At 53.5% G+C, this 13,392-nt stretch overlaps 4 protein-coding genes across 4 annotated transcripts; 3 read left to right on the forward strand and 1 right to left on the reverse strand.

Moving 5' to 3' along the window:
* Window positions 1–3,111: 3,111 nt before the first annotated feature.
* Window positions 3,112–5,342, forward strand: DSM5745_09163 (anoctamin family protein; the record flags this gene model as incomplete). Its single annotated transcript, XM_026751179.1, has 2 exons — window positions 3,112–3,208; window positions 3,283–5,342. 2 exons carry the CDS (start codon window positions 3,112–3,114, stop codon window positions 5,340–5,342), a joined length of 2,157 nt encoding a protein of 718 aa, XP_026600265.1.
* An 800-nt stretch (window positions 5,343–6,142) lies between these two features.
* Window positions 6,143–6,772, forward strand: DSM5745_09164 (putative GPI anchored protein; the record flags this gene model as incomplete). Its single annotated transcript, XM_026751180.1, has 1 exon — window positions 6,143–6,772. One exon carries the CDS (start codon window positions 6,143–6,145, stop codon window positions 6,770–6,772), a length of 630 nt encoding a protein of 209 aa, XP_026600266.1.
* A 738-nt stretch (window positions 6,773–7,510) lies between these two features.
* On the reverse strand, window positions 7,511–11,265 carry DSM5745_09165 (F-box protein; the record flags this gene model as incomplete). Its single annotated transcript, XM_026751181.1, has 5 exons — window positions 7,511–7,831; window positions 7,977–8,951; window positions 9,003–9,128; window positions 9,178–9,645; window positions 9,703–11,265. 5 exons carry the CDS (start codon window positions 11,263–11,265, stop codon window positions 7,511–7,513), a joined length of 3,453 nt encoding a protein of 1,150 aa, XP_026600267.1.
* An 814-nt stretch (window positions 11,266–12,079) lies between these two features.
* On the forward strand, window positions 12,080–12,610 carry DSM5745_09166 (uncharacterized protein; the record flags this gene model as incomplete). Its single annotated transcript, XM_026751182.1, has 1 exon — window positions 12,080–12,610. The coding sequence occupies one exon, from the start codon at window positions 12,080–12,082 to the stop codon at window positions 12,608–12,610; it is 531 nt and encodes a 176-aa protein (XP_026600268.1).
* Between the last annotated feature and the right edge of the window lie 782 nt (window positions 12,611–13,392).

Consider the following 13,392-nt stretch of genomic DNA (forward strand, 5'->3'; position numbering starts at 1 on the left):
TCCAGCTCATCAACCTGTTTCCTAGCGTGGGATAAGGATGTGGCCATGGAGAAGCATCCCTGACAATTCCCCTCAAGCCACGTGTATGTTACTGAGTGGCTGTGTTCGGCGTCTATGGCTAGTGCCTAGATGAGCCACATCTCATTCCAACGGCTTCTATATCCTTCCAAAAAGTTCTCTGGAATTTGGAGACTCAGAGAGAATGACATGTAGGTTACCAAAGTGGTTTGCCTGGCATGAAGGCGTTGTTCTTCTCTTGCTGCGTCATAGGGATGATCTCCTCCCTGGTTGTATATCGCGGACTACCCACAGTTTACCCACTTTCGAGCGTCCAGGTTAAAGATGTTTTTGTCAGATCATTGGGCGCATGCCCGCCTGAGCCCGCAAGCCAGAGTGTAGGAAAACCATCGCGTCTGCACCCGTGTTTCTGTTGCAAGACAGCGGAGCCAGTATAGTTGCACGTCGACGAGGTTGCATGTAGGCTATGTCGGGTCTGTAGCTGGGTAGATCCCAGATACCCCTCGATATACCGCCGGGGACGATCAGGAGTCCTTAAGCTGTTTCAGCCTTGGATCATCAGGGGTTGTGGAGAACTCCATTCATCCTTATAAATCCCAAATCCCCCTGGCAGATCGTTGTAGAAGAGACACAAAATCTTTACAGAAATCGAGCCGCGCGGGGAAGGAAGCTCCTTAAGTACACGCAACCCGAAACCTCAAGGTGGTGTGTGTGTGCAAACGGGCGCTGGCGCTCCTGCCGTGGAAGAGGCCGGGGGTCGAATCTCCCCGTTTGCACAGGGCCAACTAGGGATTCCGTTGGAGTCACCATGTACCTAACCTTACGTACTTGAGTAACCATAGGCCCCCGAGCTCAGATGCTGTAACCGCAGCTGAGATGCGATGCTTGACATAGCCCCCGTCATCACTGCCCGTCAAATGGCGTGAAACGGACGCCGTGTTTGGGCGGGCCGCGGACATCACTCGGCACGTCGTGCAGTCCACGTAGTTTAGAGCGGCGATCTACGACCTGGAAGAACGGCACCGCCGCACCACGGGCTTGAGCGTTGACGGGTACGAGTCGCAATCCACCTGGGAACCGGCTCGGGGGTTCTGGAGCAGGGCAGCGGAGAATGCTTAAGCCAGGCCCATGGCCATACGGGGTACGGAAGTGTTGTCGATCAGTCGTCCACTACTATCAGGATATAGGACTTCGTTGGGACGGCTCGGCAAGCGTATCTGGAAGCTATGCTCCGTGCTGGGAAGGCCCGGTGGAAGGGGATGGAAACCGACGGGGGGCTTCTAGAATGCAGGGCGGAGAAGAGCGGAGAATGATTAAGCGTAGGTAGCACGGAGTATACGGAGTACGTATATGTCGTCGATCAATCGCCCACCATCAGGAGATACCGTAGGACTCGATTACGATGGCCAAGCAGGGGTATCTAGAAGCGTTAGTGGGGAAGGACTGGTAGGGGAATGCTGATGAGCGACATGACAGGGATCTAAGGGCCTGGTCTAGTAGACGAAACCAGGTCCCAGGTGTTCCGTTGTAGAAAAGGTAAGCAACTTCAGCAAGCTACAATCATGGGGTAGGTATCTGCTGCCCGGTTATTAAACTAAGACTAGAGCACTGAGGCTTTGAGTATGATAGTTAGGGCTGATAATATTTCGTGCACATAGATGCTATAGTACAGTTTTTCATGCCAGCACCGCCTTCATACACGGAGTATCTGGCTCGCCATTAAGATTATGATAGGATAGGAGAGTAAGGGAGCGTCGATCGTATAATATGGTACAGAGGAAGTCCTCAGTCCTCAGTCCTCAGTCCCCAGTCGAGAACGTAGAAGGAAAAGAGCGTCGTGAAGGTCATGCTGCATGCATGCAGATCTTTTTGATTCAAACTGTAATCAAGTCAGGACTCTGGTCTGTTTTAGTACAATTGGAGAGGCATCGTACATCCGAGAGCGTCCCGTCCGTCATAACGACTTTCGTAGCTGTGGGTAGTAGAACAGGAAGAAGACGACGACAGCCAGCAGAACGACCAGGGTCGGGATAAACATGAATGTAAAGAGGAACAGACTCAACCCGAAGGCGAGGCTCTGGCCGCTCTGGCCGGGGAAGACCCGGCGCGCCATGATGATGTGTTCGGCGAGGGTGGTGAGCATGGGCATTTGCGGTATACCAATGATGGAGTATGAGGTGCGTGGAAGATGATAGTATGGTTTCTCACGATCAGAAACCCAGAGGCTAGACTGGATGATCTTGATCTCTAGGCTCTGTAGAAGGCTGCAGGGGATACGGCACCCGATGCTTATATCCACGTCAAGGCTTGAATTGGTCTTATTTGCAGAGGATGGGCATGAACATGGATGCCTGTAGGATCTCCATTACATTGGCAACAAGGCCATCTAATTCGCGGAAAGTTGTGCATCTCCACCGCCGGCTCCACAGCATGCGGCTTGTATAGCACAATGCAAGGCGATAGGCAGCAGGATTCCCGCGAGGCGAGAATGAAGCATTGCACTTGTCTCTGGGAACGAGAATTGCCATGAGGCAAGCGTCCCGACTCGCCGAGGATACTCCGTACCATACCATTAGTCCATGGAGACGAGTAGCCTGGTATCCTCAAGGTTGAGCGTATGCACAAGCACCAATGCACCAGCGCCCGCAGTCACAGACTGAGCAACCGTCCGGCCCCTCCGCAGGCAACCACAAAACCATCTGTAGCACTAGCCCACATTGCTCCGTAACTGCCAATCCGTCTGCATCTGGCACAAGCGAGAACCCGCGGGCGCCAGGGCGATCAACCGCATTGGCCGAGCCCTGTAGGGCTGACGAGCTTGACTCCGTTTCTGCGCGCTAGACACGACAAGCAGGGCAATCAGATCCATCCGGAGTCGGAGTATGGAGAAGAGAGAGACGGCGGTTGTCTATAAATACCCAGAGCCGTGAACCCCCGCCTTCTTAAGCGCGGTCCCTTCGCTCTTTCCCTGCCCGACCTTACAATCCAACCAGCTCTCCCTAGCATTTGCAAGACTGAATGGACCCAGTCGCTCCTTTACAGTCTATCTAGGCTGCTGCTGTCTTTACTCTCCATTTCTTTCTCAGTGTGAGCATGAGCCTCTCGCCTAACTACAGGCCCGGGCAGGCCCAGGCCGAGCTGGACAACTTCGGCGTCGACTGGGTCGTCCACTACCAGTTTGACGATATCGGTACTTACCACTAATTCCCTCGACCCCAATTGCGTACGCTTGGTAGTTAAGTGTAAGTCCGCTAATATCACCAGACCCCAGCAAAGCGACCGAAGAACTCTCGTCCCTCCTCGCCCACCTCCACGAAGCGCATCTCGAAACCCAAGTCCGACACGGGCACGGCTCCTCGCTGCTCATCTTCATCAAAGTCCCACGCATGCACCTCGGCCGGCTCGTCCACCAGTCGCGCGTCAAAGACTGGCTGTACGGGATCATCCACGAGCTGCCCGCCGGCGACGACGACACGATCGCCGACGCCGAAACACCCGCCGAGGCCCTGCGTTCTGTATACCACGCCGTCACCTGGAAGAAGGCGCTGGGCGGCGCGCACATCACCCCGGGCCACGGGAAATGGAAGCGCATTGCGTCGGCGTTTCCGCTGCACGACCAGGCGGCGAATGCGGAGCTGCTGCGGAAATGGAGCAGGACGGTCCTGTTGACGGCGGAGGACCTTGATGCGATCCGGGCGCTATTCGGCGAGAAGGTCGCGTTCTATTTTGCGTTTACACAGAGTTACTCGTCGTTTCTGGTGGTGCCAGCGGTTTGGGGCGCGGTGACGTGGTGGTATATGGGGCCGTACTCGGTGACCTTTGCGCTGGGGAACTGTCTATGGGCGCTGGTGTTTGTGGAGTATTGGAAGATTCGGGAGACGGATCTTGCGCTGCATTGGCAGGTGAAGGGGGTTGGGGCGTTGAAGGTGACGCGCAACAAGTATGTCTGGGACAAGGAGGTGCGCGATCCGATCACGGGCGAGACGGTGCAGGTCTTTTCGCCATGGAAACAGTTTCTGCGGCAGTTGCTGCTCATTCCCTTCGCGTCGGTTGCTAGCCTGGCTTTGGGAGGGTTGATTGTGGTCACCTTTGCGATGGAGGTGTTCATTTCCGAAGTCTATGCCGGATCGCTGAAAGGATATCTCGAGTTCCTCCCGACGATTCTCTTTTCGCTGTGCTTGCCCTCTATCACGGGGCTGTTGACGTCCATCGCGACGAGGCTGACCAAGTACGAAAACTACCGAACTCAAGACCAGTACGACCTTGCGCAGACGGCGAAGCAGTTTGTCATGCATTTCATCACCGCGTTCCTCCCCACCATCCTGACAGCATTCGTCTACGTCCCGTTCGGCGCGGCCATCGTGCCCTACCTGGATATCACCCGGCGTGGTGGAGACAAGCAAGACTTTCACGTCGACCCGACCCGGCTGCAACAGGAAGTCATCTACCTTTCCATGACAGGCCAGGTGCTGGATTTTGGGACAGAGGTGGTACTTCCGTATGTGAAGCGAGTGATCTGGCAGAGATGGCGGGACTACCAGGAAAAGAAAGAGGCCGTGAAGTGCAGACGGCGCGTGTCATCGGCCACCAACCAGGTTTTGATCGATGACCCCGACGAGAGCGCTTTCCTGGCCAGAGTCCGCAACGAGGCCGAGGCTGACGAGTATAATGTACACGAAGACACGCTAGAGATGTGCGTGCAGTTTGGCTATCTGATGCTCTTTGGTGCGTCGTGGCCGCTGGTGGCCTTGGGCTTCCTGCTGAACAACTGGCTGGAGCTGCGTGGGGACTTTTTCAAGCTCAGCCTCGAGTGCCAGCGCCCTCCGCCAATCCGAGCCGACTCGATTGGACCTTCCCTGCAAGGCTTAGAGGTGCTCAGCTGGCTGGGTACGTTGTCGACGGCAACAATAGTCTACCTCTACCGCGGCGGGATGGCCGAGGTCCGCGTCTCGTCGCTGCTGCTGACCGTCCTGGCGGCCGAGTGGGCGTATCTGGGCATGCGGTTTGCAGTGAGCACAGGCCTGCGCACGATCCTCAGCACAACGCTGCGACGAGAGTCAGCCAAGCGGTATGCGATGCGCAAGGAATACCTGCAGGCGTCCGCTGGGGGCAGCCCGCCACGGGGGAAGCTCCGAGTGCGCTTTCGCGACCGAGTCAGCGTGTACACTAGTGCGACCGATCCACCTTCCCCGCAGCGAGACGATGTGCTTCACGAGGATACGCTGGACGGCGAGCGAAGGTTCTGGTCGGGGGTTGCTGTGGAGGACGGAATGCGCATCATCAAGGCTCTGGCGCGAAGGAAGGGCGGGGAGAAGCAGATGTAACTCGTATTGTTCTTGATACAAGTACGGAAATATTGAGCAATGAGCATAGCGCACGAAACCACTGGACTGGTCTCAGTCTGGGGCGTAGGGCTGTCCAACCGCAGCGGACGCGTCATTCCGGGTGTCAGATCGTCTCAAGCAGGATTCAGGCCAGATCTCGGCAGCTGGGCTGGCTTGGCTGGTGTAATGAAGGATCATCCTGGCTTGGATTGCTGCAATAATGCGCTGCACCGCTAGGCAGCGAGATTCTTATTCCTTTGACGGCCAGTGGGAGGCCAAACATGTGTTGCACGAGGTCCATGGTTCGTGCAGCGGTGCGCCACTGGCCACAATCACAATGTTTATTGCTAGCAATCATAACAGGAGCAGGAACACAGAGTGTACTGCCATCGCCTGATCTCGTAGAGGAATCACAGAGTACTCCGTAGAGTGTTGAAACCCGGGGCAGCGTGTGCAGTGTGAACTGTGAAGCGTGTCAAGGCAACGTCATTGAAGCCAGGATGGAGCAATTTCAGAATGGAGAGCAGCAAATTGGCCGATCGGCGCTGGGCTGACGCTGGACCCGCTTTTCCTCCCCAATCTGGCCAGGGAATGGCGAAATGGATCAGGGCACAGTGGCAAGGCAGTGCCTTCTATTCGGGGAGTGGCGCAGTCCCCCTGAGCATATAAACACGCTCTCCTCTCTTCTTATCGTATCAGTCTATCATCACTGCACACTACCTAACACATCATATCTATCACCACTATCATATCAACCTATCCAATCACTTCTCCTCGACCTCCATCAAGCCAAGTCCAAAATGAAGCTCCTCCTCTCCACCCTCCTCCTCGCCGCCCTCGCCCGCGCCCAAGACAACAACAACAACGACGACGACAACTCCCTAGGCGACACCATCGGCGACGTCGTCGACGACATCACCTCGGGCGCCGAGAACATCGGCACCGCGATCGAAACGGGCGTCACCTCCGCCGTGGACTCGCTCACAGACCTGCCCACGGACGTCTCCTCTTGGGCTGAATCCGTCGCCTCGGACGCCTCGACCTGGGCAACGGGCGCCTCGTCGGACATCGACTCCGCATGGTCGTCCATCTCGTCCCAGGGCGAGAGCCTCTTCTCAACGGCAACGGACGATGTCTCGAGCGCGCTGAACACGATTTCCTCGTCCGTCGACGCGGCCGTCACGGACGCATCGGATTCGATTTCCTCGGCGGTCGACACGACCACTGTTCAGACGACCACCACGGGCGATGACGGGCAGGAGACGACCACCACGGCGGAGGTGACGACCACGACATCCGCGGACGCGAGTGCCACGCAGAGCGGCGATGAGAGCGAGCCCACGGACTCGGATGACGGTGCGGCGTATGCGACGCCGTTTATGGGTGTTGCGGGCATCATGGGCGTGATGGGTGTTGTTGCTGCTCTGTAAGCGGTAGCAATACACCCCTCCAACTATACCGTAATGTCTTGAAAACATCCCGTGGAAGGGCTTGGGCCCTTTCACCTATACCCGTCATGATGCGATGGGATGGGATTGGAGTGGAGGTCATCCGTTGGCTTGGATTTGTTTACCTGCCCTACCTGCGGTACATAGGATCCTACCATACTTGTACATTTACAATGCTTGTCTTGTGTGTCTGTTGGTTGTATATGATATGAATTGAACGATAATTGTCGATATCAATATTTCCGACCTCCAATGTTCTGCTGCAGTATACTTAGCATTCCTAACCTACCATTACCCAAGTAGGTTCTTCCATGTCTTCTTCTACCGACGAAGTAATGGTACCTGGCTTCCATCTATGAAACTAAGGACTAATGGTCCATGCACGACTGGTCCGGTTCGATACCTATTCCTCTACGGTCGCAATGTCTGGTCTACCAGTACAGTATACCATCAGTCCATACCACTGACCTGTACAGATCTAGGTGGGTGGGTAATGGGTATGGATGACGTCGTCACATCGCTTTCCTGTAAGGCTGGCTCCACTTCCCTCGATTTTAGATTGAGTCGCCCCGTTATGACATTGATGGATCATGGAAGCATGGAGGCTTGTCTTGAATGTAATCGTTTACAGTACTAGAGTCCGCCAATCAGATATCGTCATGCGATGCTAGAATACAGTAGAATATCCGTAGTCCTACGTATCTAGCCAAGAAAAGCACGTCACACCCCGACCCCGTCTTCAAGCTGATACACTGCACCGACGGAGGAAAGATCCTGGCACCCAACATACAGCCCCAGCATCTTCGAGCGCGGACTCGGCGGCGCATAGACAAAGTGCTTCCCTGGTCGTGCTGTGCATCTTCTCGCCTGGGCCTCGTCTTTGCACCATGTCCCTCGCCAATCAAAGTGCTGATTCTGAAGATCGGGGCCGTCCTGCTCGGCTGATGGTGTTATTCTAACGCTCAGAGTTTGGTATCGAACGGCTATATTGACTTCTGATGCTGTTCTTGTGTGCTCGTGGGGATTTGCCTCGATCTCAAACTAAGGTAAAGAGTTGTGCTGTCAGTCACATCATGGAATAACAAATCAAAGGTTATGCAGGCAGAGCATATGTTTTGTCGCTTGTTTGTAGGCTCAAAGAGCTGATCAAGACACACATGAAATTTTGCAATGCAAGGTGAATTACCTGTAGGTAGTGGATATCCCCTTCCCTTACACCAACGTCCATGCCAACAACCCGGCCATGCTCCGGAAAATCAAGCATCTGACGACTGCCCCCGGGGACAATATCAGAATCGCCGATCTGTGCTTTCGCACCGGATTTGTAGGTGAACGTGAGTCCAAGCAGTGCTCCTTGGTTAAAGCGCGCCTCAGCACAGACGACTTGGTCCTTGGAACCATCGTTGCAGGGCCTTTGAAAATACAGTTTCTGCACTTCATCGTAGGGAGGATACAAAGCCCGTACCAGTACGACAGGCCCAACGGCTATGTCGGACTGGGACACAATTGCGCGGACTCGGTCATATGAGGAGTTTAGGATCCATTGGATATCAGTCTGCTGAAATGTCAGAAGGCCACCTGTATGAAGGAAGAAAGGGATACTGACAATTTCTTCACCAAAGCCGCCTCCGTACTGGTGTTGCATATCTCTTATCGAAATCGGGCCAGCTGCAGCCGGATGAAATAACACTTTGTGACCGCCAGTTGTCGTGATGCGGACTGCCTTGACGCGGCCTAGTCGTAGAGTAGGATATTCCGCCGATTGGGCCATGAGGTTTACCCAAACGGTGAGTGAGGAGACTGTCTCATAGGGAGAAAGCTCGAAAACACCCTGCTCGTGCGCATCCATCCATTGTCCGACTATCGCGGGTGCACCTTTGTCGTAAACAAACTTCAAACCGGAAATGCAATTCGGGGATCTGGATGAGCCTTCTATTCCGATTGAGACCTCGATCCTCCGTACGTTCTTCAATGTGGCCCAGGTCTGGTAGTTAGCAGACGATCTTGGACAGCTTATATACCTCGAGAACTCCTTGTCGGAATCGAGATGCCTTTCCAAGGCAACATGGGATGATTCGGTTGGTCTCTGTACAATTTGGTCGAGAGGTTCCGAGGATGGTTGATTTTGGACACCTAGTTTGGTGAAAGGGTCCCTTGGCTCCTAAATAGTATTATTTACTTTGTCCACCTGCGTATAACGCAAGGCACCTACCTTTTGGAGGGCAACAAGACCAGTGATAACGTGCTTAGGCTCGGCAGTTTGTATTGAATCGACACTGATCTTTAATGTCGATGAGATTGGAGCGACGGTGAACGTGCGGCCGATATCCGTTGTGATCTAAGCGATGGTCAGCTTCAATCATGTATGATCATCATACAAAGCAGACCTGTAAGCCGCAAAGACCAAGAGAGAGAGTCCGGCTTTCTTCGCCCGGCCACGAGAAACTGTTCTCGGACCACCCCAGTGTACCAACCTGATCGATACGTTCGCCGTTCACACTGTCGATCAGAAAGGACAATGCGCAGCCAATTTTCCGACCGTAAAGAACAGAGTGGCCTTCATTGTAGATTATCTCTATTCCAACAAGCGGATTTGGCTGCGATTCCATGTGAAACACAAGCCTTGTTAGAGAAGGTAGAAGCGTGCCACCAGGGCCGCCAAAGTCGATGTTGTGAAGAGGTTCGAATGGTAGACTTCCCTGGCGTGGTTGAAGAGTGCTAATCTTTAGTTTTTCGTAGAGGGGCGGACAGGGCATCCACAAATGCCTTTGTGCTGGCGAAGTGATGGTACCAGGGAAGACGTCGGAAGGGCCCTCAAGAAGTTGGCCGACCCCAAGCGAGACCATTTTCAGCAGCTGAGTACGGTCTGGTCAGCACAAAGTTGTCATCATACGAGAGGCATGTCAACTCACATCCAATCCAGCTGTTAAGTAAAATTGTGCTTCTCCGCCTCGGACAGCGAGACTGCCTTGCGCAACTCCCGGTCCATTAATGACGCCAACCCAGTTAGACGACTCCGAGGTTGTAAATGTGAACTTCACTCCCGTAAGGCCCTGCGAGCAAAACGCTACCCCAAGCGCTGACAGGGAAGAGCCGCATGGTACTGCGATCCACTCTGCGGTGGCAGGATCGTGGAATCCAAGTATGCGAGAACCCTTCCCCAGTCGATATGAGGGAAAGAAACCAATTCCGGACACAAAAGTCCTTGCGCCAATTGTGCGGGTTGTAATTGCTATGTATCGGTGTTCTTTACCAAAGGAATGTTGAGGAAGTTGCGCTCTGCGATGGATCGTACGACATCCATCGACAAGTGGCTCGGCCGCATCCACAGAGGCGAGTTGGCCTGAGAATGAGTCAATTTCCTGTAGCAGTTTAGGTGGGCCGTCGATGCTCGAAGACTCGGATAGTTGAAAGCAATCCGTTTGACCCTGCGCCAAACGGAGAGTTGAGCCGGATAGAGTGGTTGGTGAACGCGAGTCCAGCTCCACAATGGCAGCGAAGGGCTCTATAAGTTTCCGAACTCTCCTTCTATTAATCAAAGATAGGCTCCCCTGGTTTCGTACGCAAGCCCTAGTCCCCCAAAACAGGCGGCACCAGTCTCGCTTATCGCGGAGATTCGGGAAAAGAAAGTCGGCCTCCTGGCCAACAAGGAACCTGCTTCGCCAGAACGACTGCGGAAGGCTACCAACAGCCGCCAGGTTAGCCAGTTCTCGAGACACAAGCCTTAGCGTGGCAAGCTCTTTGGTAGACATATATGATAATATCTCGTGCTTGATTTCTAGTGAGAACGAGCCAAAGAGTTGCGGGGTGCATCCATCTCGCTGACGATTCCATGCGGCGATATCCAAAGGCGCGGCGGCTTCCAAGTCATCGAGAGAGAGGAAAACATAGGGATCAGCGTAGAGATGTGAGTCCAAGTCGACTGGTTTTGGGCGCCCAGCTATCTTATGGGTGTGACTGGCTCCGTCGTAGTCATGACCGAGATCGAATGCAGAGGAATTCCGACAAGGGGTGCAGAAAAGCTGAGAGAACACAGACGCAGCAACGGCAGGTTCACTATGCTGAGAACCGAGCCTGGTGCGCAATAGTCGCCAGCAAGAGTTGTGGAACCCGAAAGCCCAGGATCCTCGAGAGGTAGTTGACAGTCCCCATTGCTCCAGCGCCTCGGTATCTGTGTACGAGAGTTCACTATCAACCGGGGCAACCAGGATGTTTCGTCCGCTGATAAGACCTAGCCCCGTGAGAGAGATGCTCTCCATCATGACCAGCCCGCGGATCTCTGCGTACCAGGGACGAGTGCGGCGTGGGTCCGCTTCGGGATAGGGATCCTGGAGTAGGATAACTCCACAGAAGGGACAGTAGACGTTGGAAATTGCCATCCATGCATTTCCAAGAAAGTCCAGAGAAAGGGTGCAGCCTCGCGGTCGCTGGAAAGATCGAAGAAGGCAAAGGAGAGGAGGCAAGAGCTTCGCCATGTTTGTTACCGTACGGTACGGTACCTAGGTCTGTCACGTGATTTCTGTCGGGAGGAAGCAACCAAGTCGCTTAGGAAGATGACAGGTCCATCCATCCATCCACAATAATACGAATTGCTGTTGGCGCTTAGGTGTTGGATAAAAATGCACAGCATCTACTATTTCCGAAGAACAGACGGGGATTATAGAGCGGCCCATCTTCCCGAGGGCAATTGGCCTCTGTTAGAAGGAGTCTTTGTCGCCCCACCTGGAGCCTCGATCTCCAGATAGGTACAACTCAAGATCGTTTCAACCTCACGGATGGCGGAGTTTATAGGCAATAGCTTCAGAAGCCAAGATCAGACAGACCCGCTTGGTCTTCAATCATTCGCGACGTGATCCCGCCAGTTCGGTACGGCGTCTGGCAAATCGTCTCAGGCTCGGCGGCTCGAGAGAAGTATCACATTGTACGGCGGCACGGCTGTTGGCTGGCTCTCATACACCTACACTCTTCATGAGAGGCGTCGCAACCGTGCGCGGGATGAATCCTGCAGGACACCACGGCGTCAATCGATTGGCACTGGTTTACAGTTATCTTCTGGTCCCGCAATCCTCCTCAAGGAAGTCGCAATAGCAGCTACCCGCGACAGCGCCATATAAACGAGCAAGATGCAGCCGATGATACGACTTGATCCATCAATCAGCTCATCAGATCTTCCCATTCTTTCAGGTTATCATCTATCTACCTTCACCCACTTTCTTCGTCATCCTGTCTACCAAGATATCCAACCTCAGTCCCTCCGCAACAAAGCTCTGGACCCAACAAAGCTATCACATGGCGCTGGATGCAATCAAACCCAACAGCATCGAAAATTCAGTGCAGGACCTGTGGCAGTGTATCATCGGTCTTTATTTCCCGTACGATCAGTCCTACAGGCATTCGTACAAAGCGTCAATCCTGGCCAACAACAACATGCCGGACGTCACCGTCATCCAGGTCCTGGCCACACACCCCAATGCCGATTTCAGAGTCGCGGCCGACTGGGCCGAGCGCCATATACTGATGATCGAATGCAAGCGGCCGTCGATGGACACCCCGACCCAATGGGACAACACAATCGAGGGCCAATTCCTCGACGATCTCTTGGAAAACCTCAACGCCTCGTGCAAAATCTTCGGAGCCGTGGCTATTGGCAAGAAGGTCAAGTTCTTCCGCTTTGATGGGAAGAAACCCACCGGCCATCCCAATCAACTCGTACCTCTTCATCAGGACGTGATCGATCTCAGCGACCATTATCAATTTCCGCATCTTGCATACTGGTTGGACCATATAAAAGGGAATGGTTGGCAGTGGGCTAGCTCGTGATGGAGCGTCTTCAAAGAATATTTTACTGCGAGTCTTTCCATACTGCGCTGGGATACCACGCTGAGGTGGAATATATATGCGCGAACAAACTCCCCGGCCTAGGGCGAGGCGACTTTGCGATGTTTTGTTATTGTATCTCTTGTTATATATCGCGTCTATAGCTTCATCTTCTGTGGTAATTATCATGTATCTGGATATATATCCTATACATAGTTATAGTTAGCAGTTGCTCAACCCACGAAGCCTTGGCCGATCGGGCTAAGTCACCTTGTATAGAAGTAATTCTACTGAGTTATGAGGATGTGTAATTATTGATGAAGACAAGGGGAGCCTTGGTTAGGGCTAGCTTCGAGATGCCCTTGCTCCATGTCTATCTTCTTTGAATTAGGAAATGTAACCAAACCCCGGAGAACTTCTCGATCATAATTCATCACTGGGTAGGTACTTAAGGCGGCACTTGTCCAGACTCGCCACAGTCAATAGGTACGTGGTGACTGCCGTATCATATGTATACATAGGTAGCGCACTGGCAAAATTGCCGGAAGTCGAGTCCTAACGAGAAAAGTAAGAAGTTCCAACAGGTTTCACCAAGAAAACTCGTCTTTTCTCCCTCGCCTTACTGAACCATCACTCGTTTCCTCTACTCAGCCCCTGTCATGTCGTGACGTTTAGTAGACTCAAACTCCACGGCTAAGCTGGCTTATTTATGGCTTTTCCTATCCAACTTCATTCCGTAATACAGTATTCAGACGCTCCCGCCCTGCGGTCGGTTTTTAATCATC

This window comes from Aspergillus mulundensis, assembly GCF_003369625.1.
Source record: "Aspergillus mulundensis strain DSM 5745 chromosome Unknown scaffold_11, whole genome shotgun sequence".
In the NCBI taxonomy this organism is placed as follows: domain Eukaryota; kingdom Fungi; phylum Ascomycota; class Eurotiomycetes; order Eurotiales; family Aspergillaceae; genus Aspergillus; species Aspergillus mulundensis.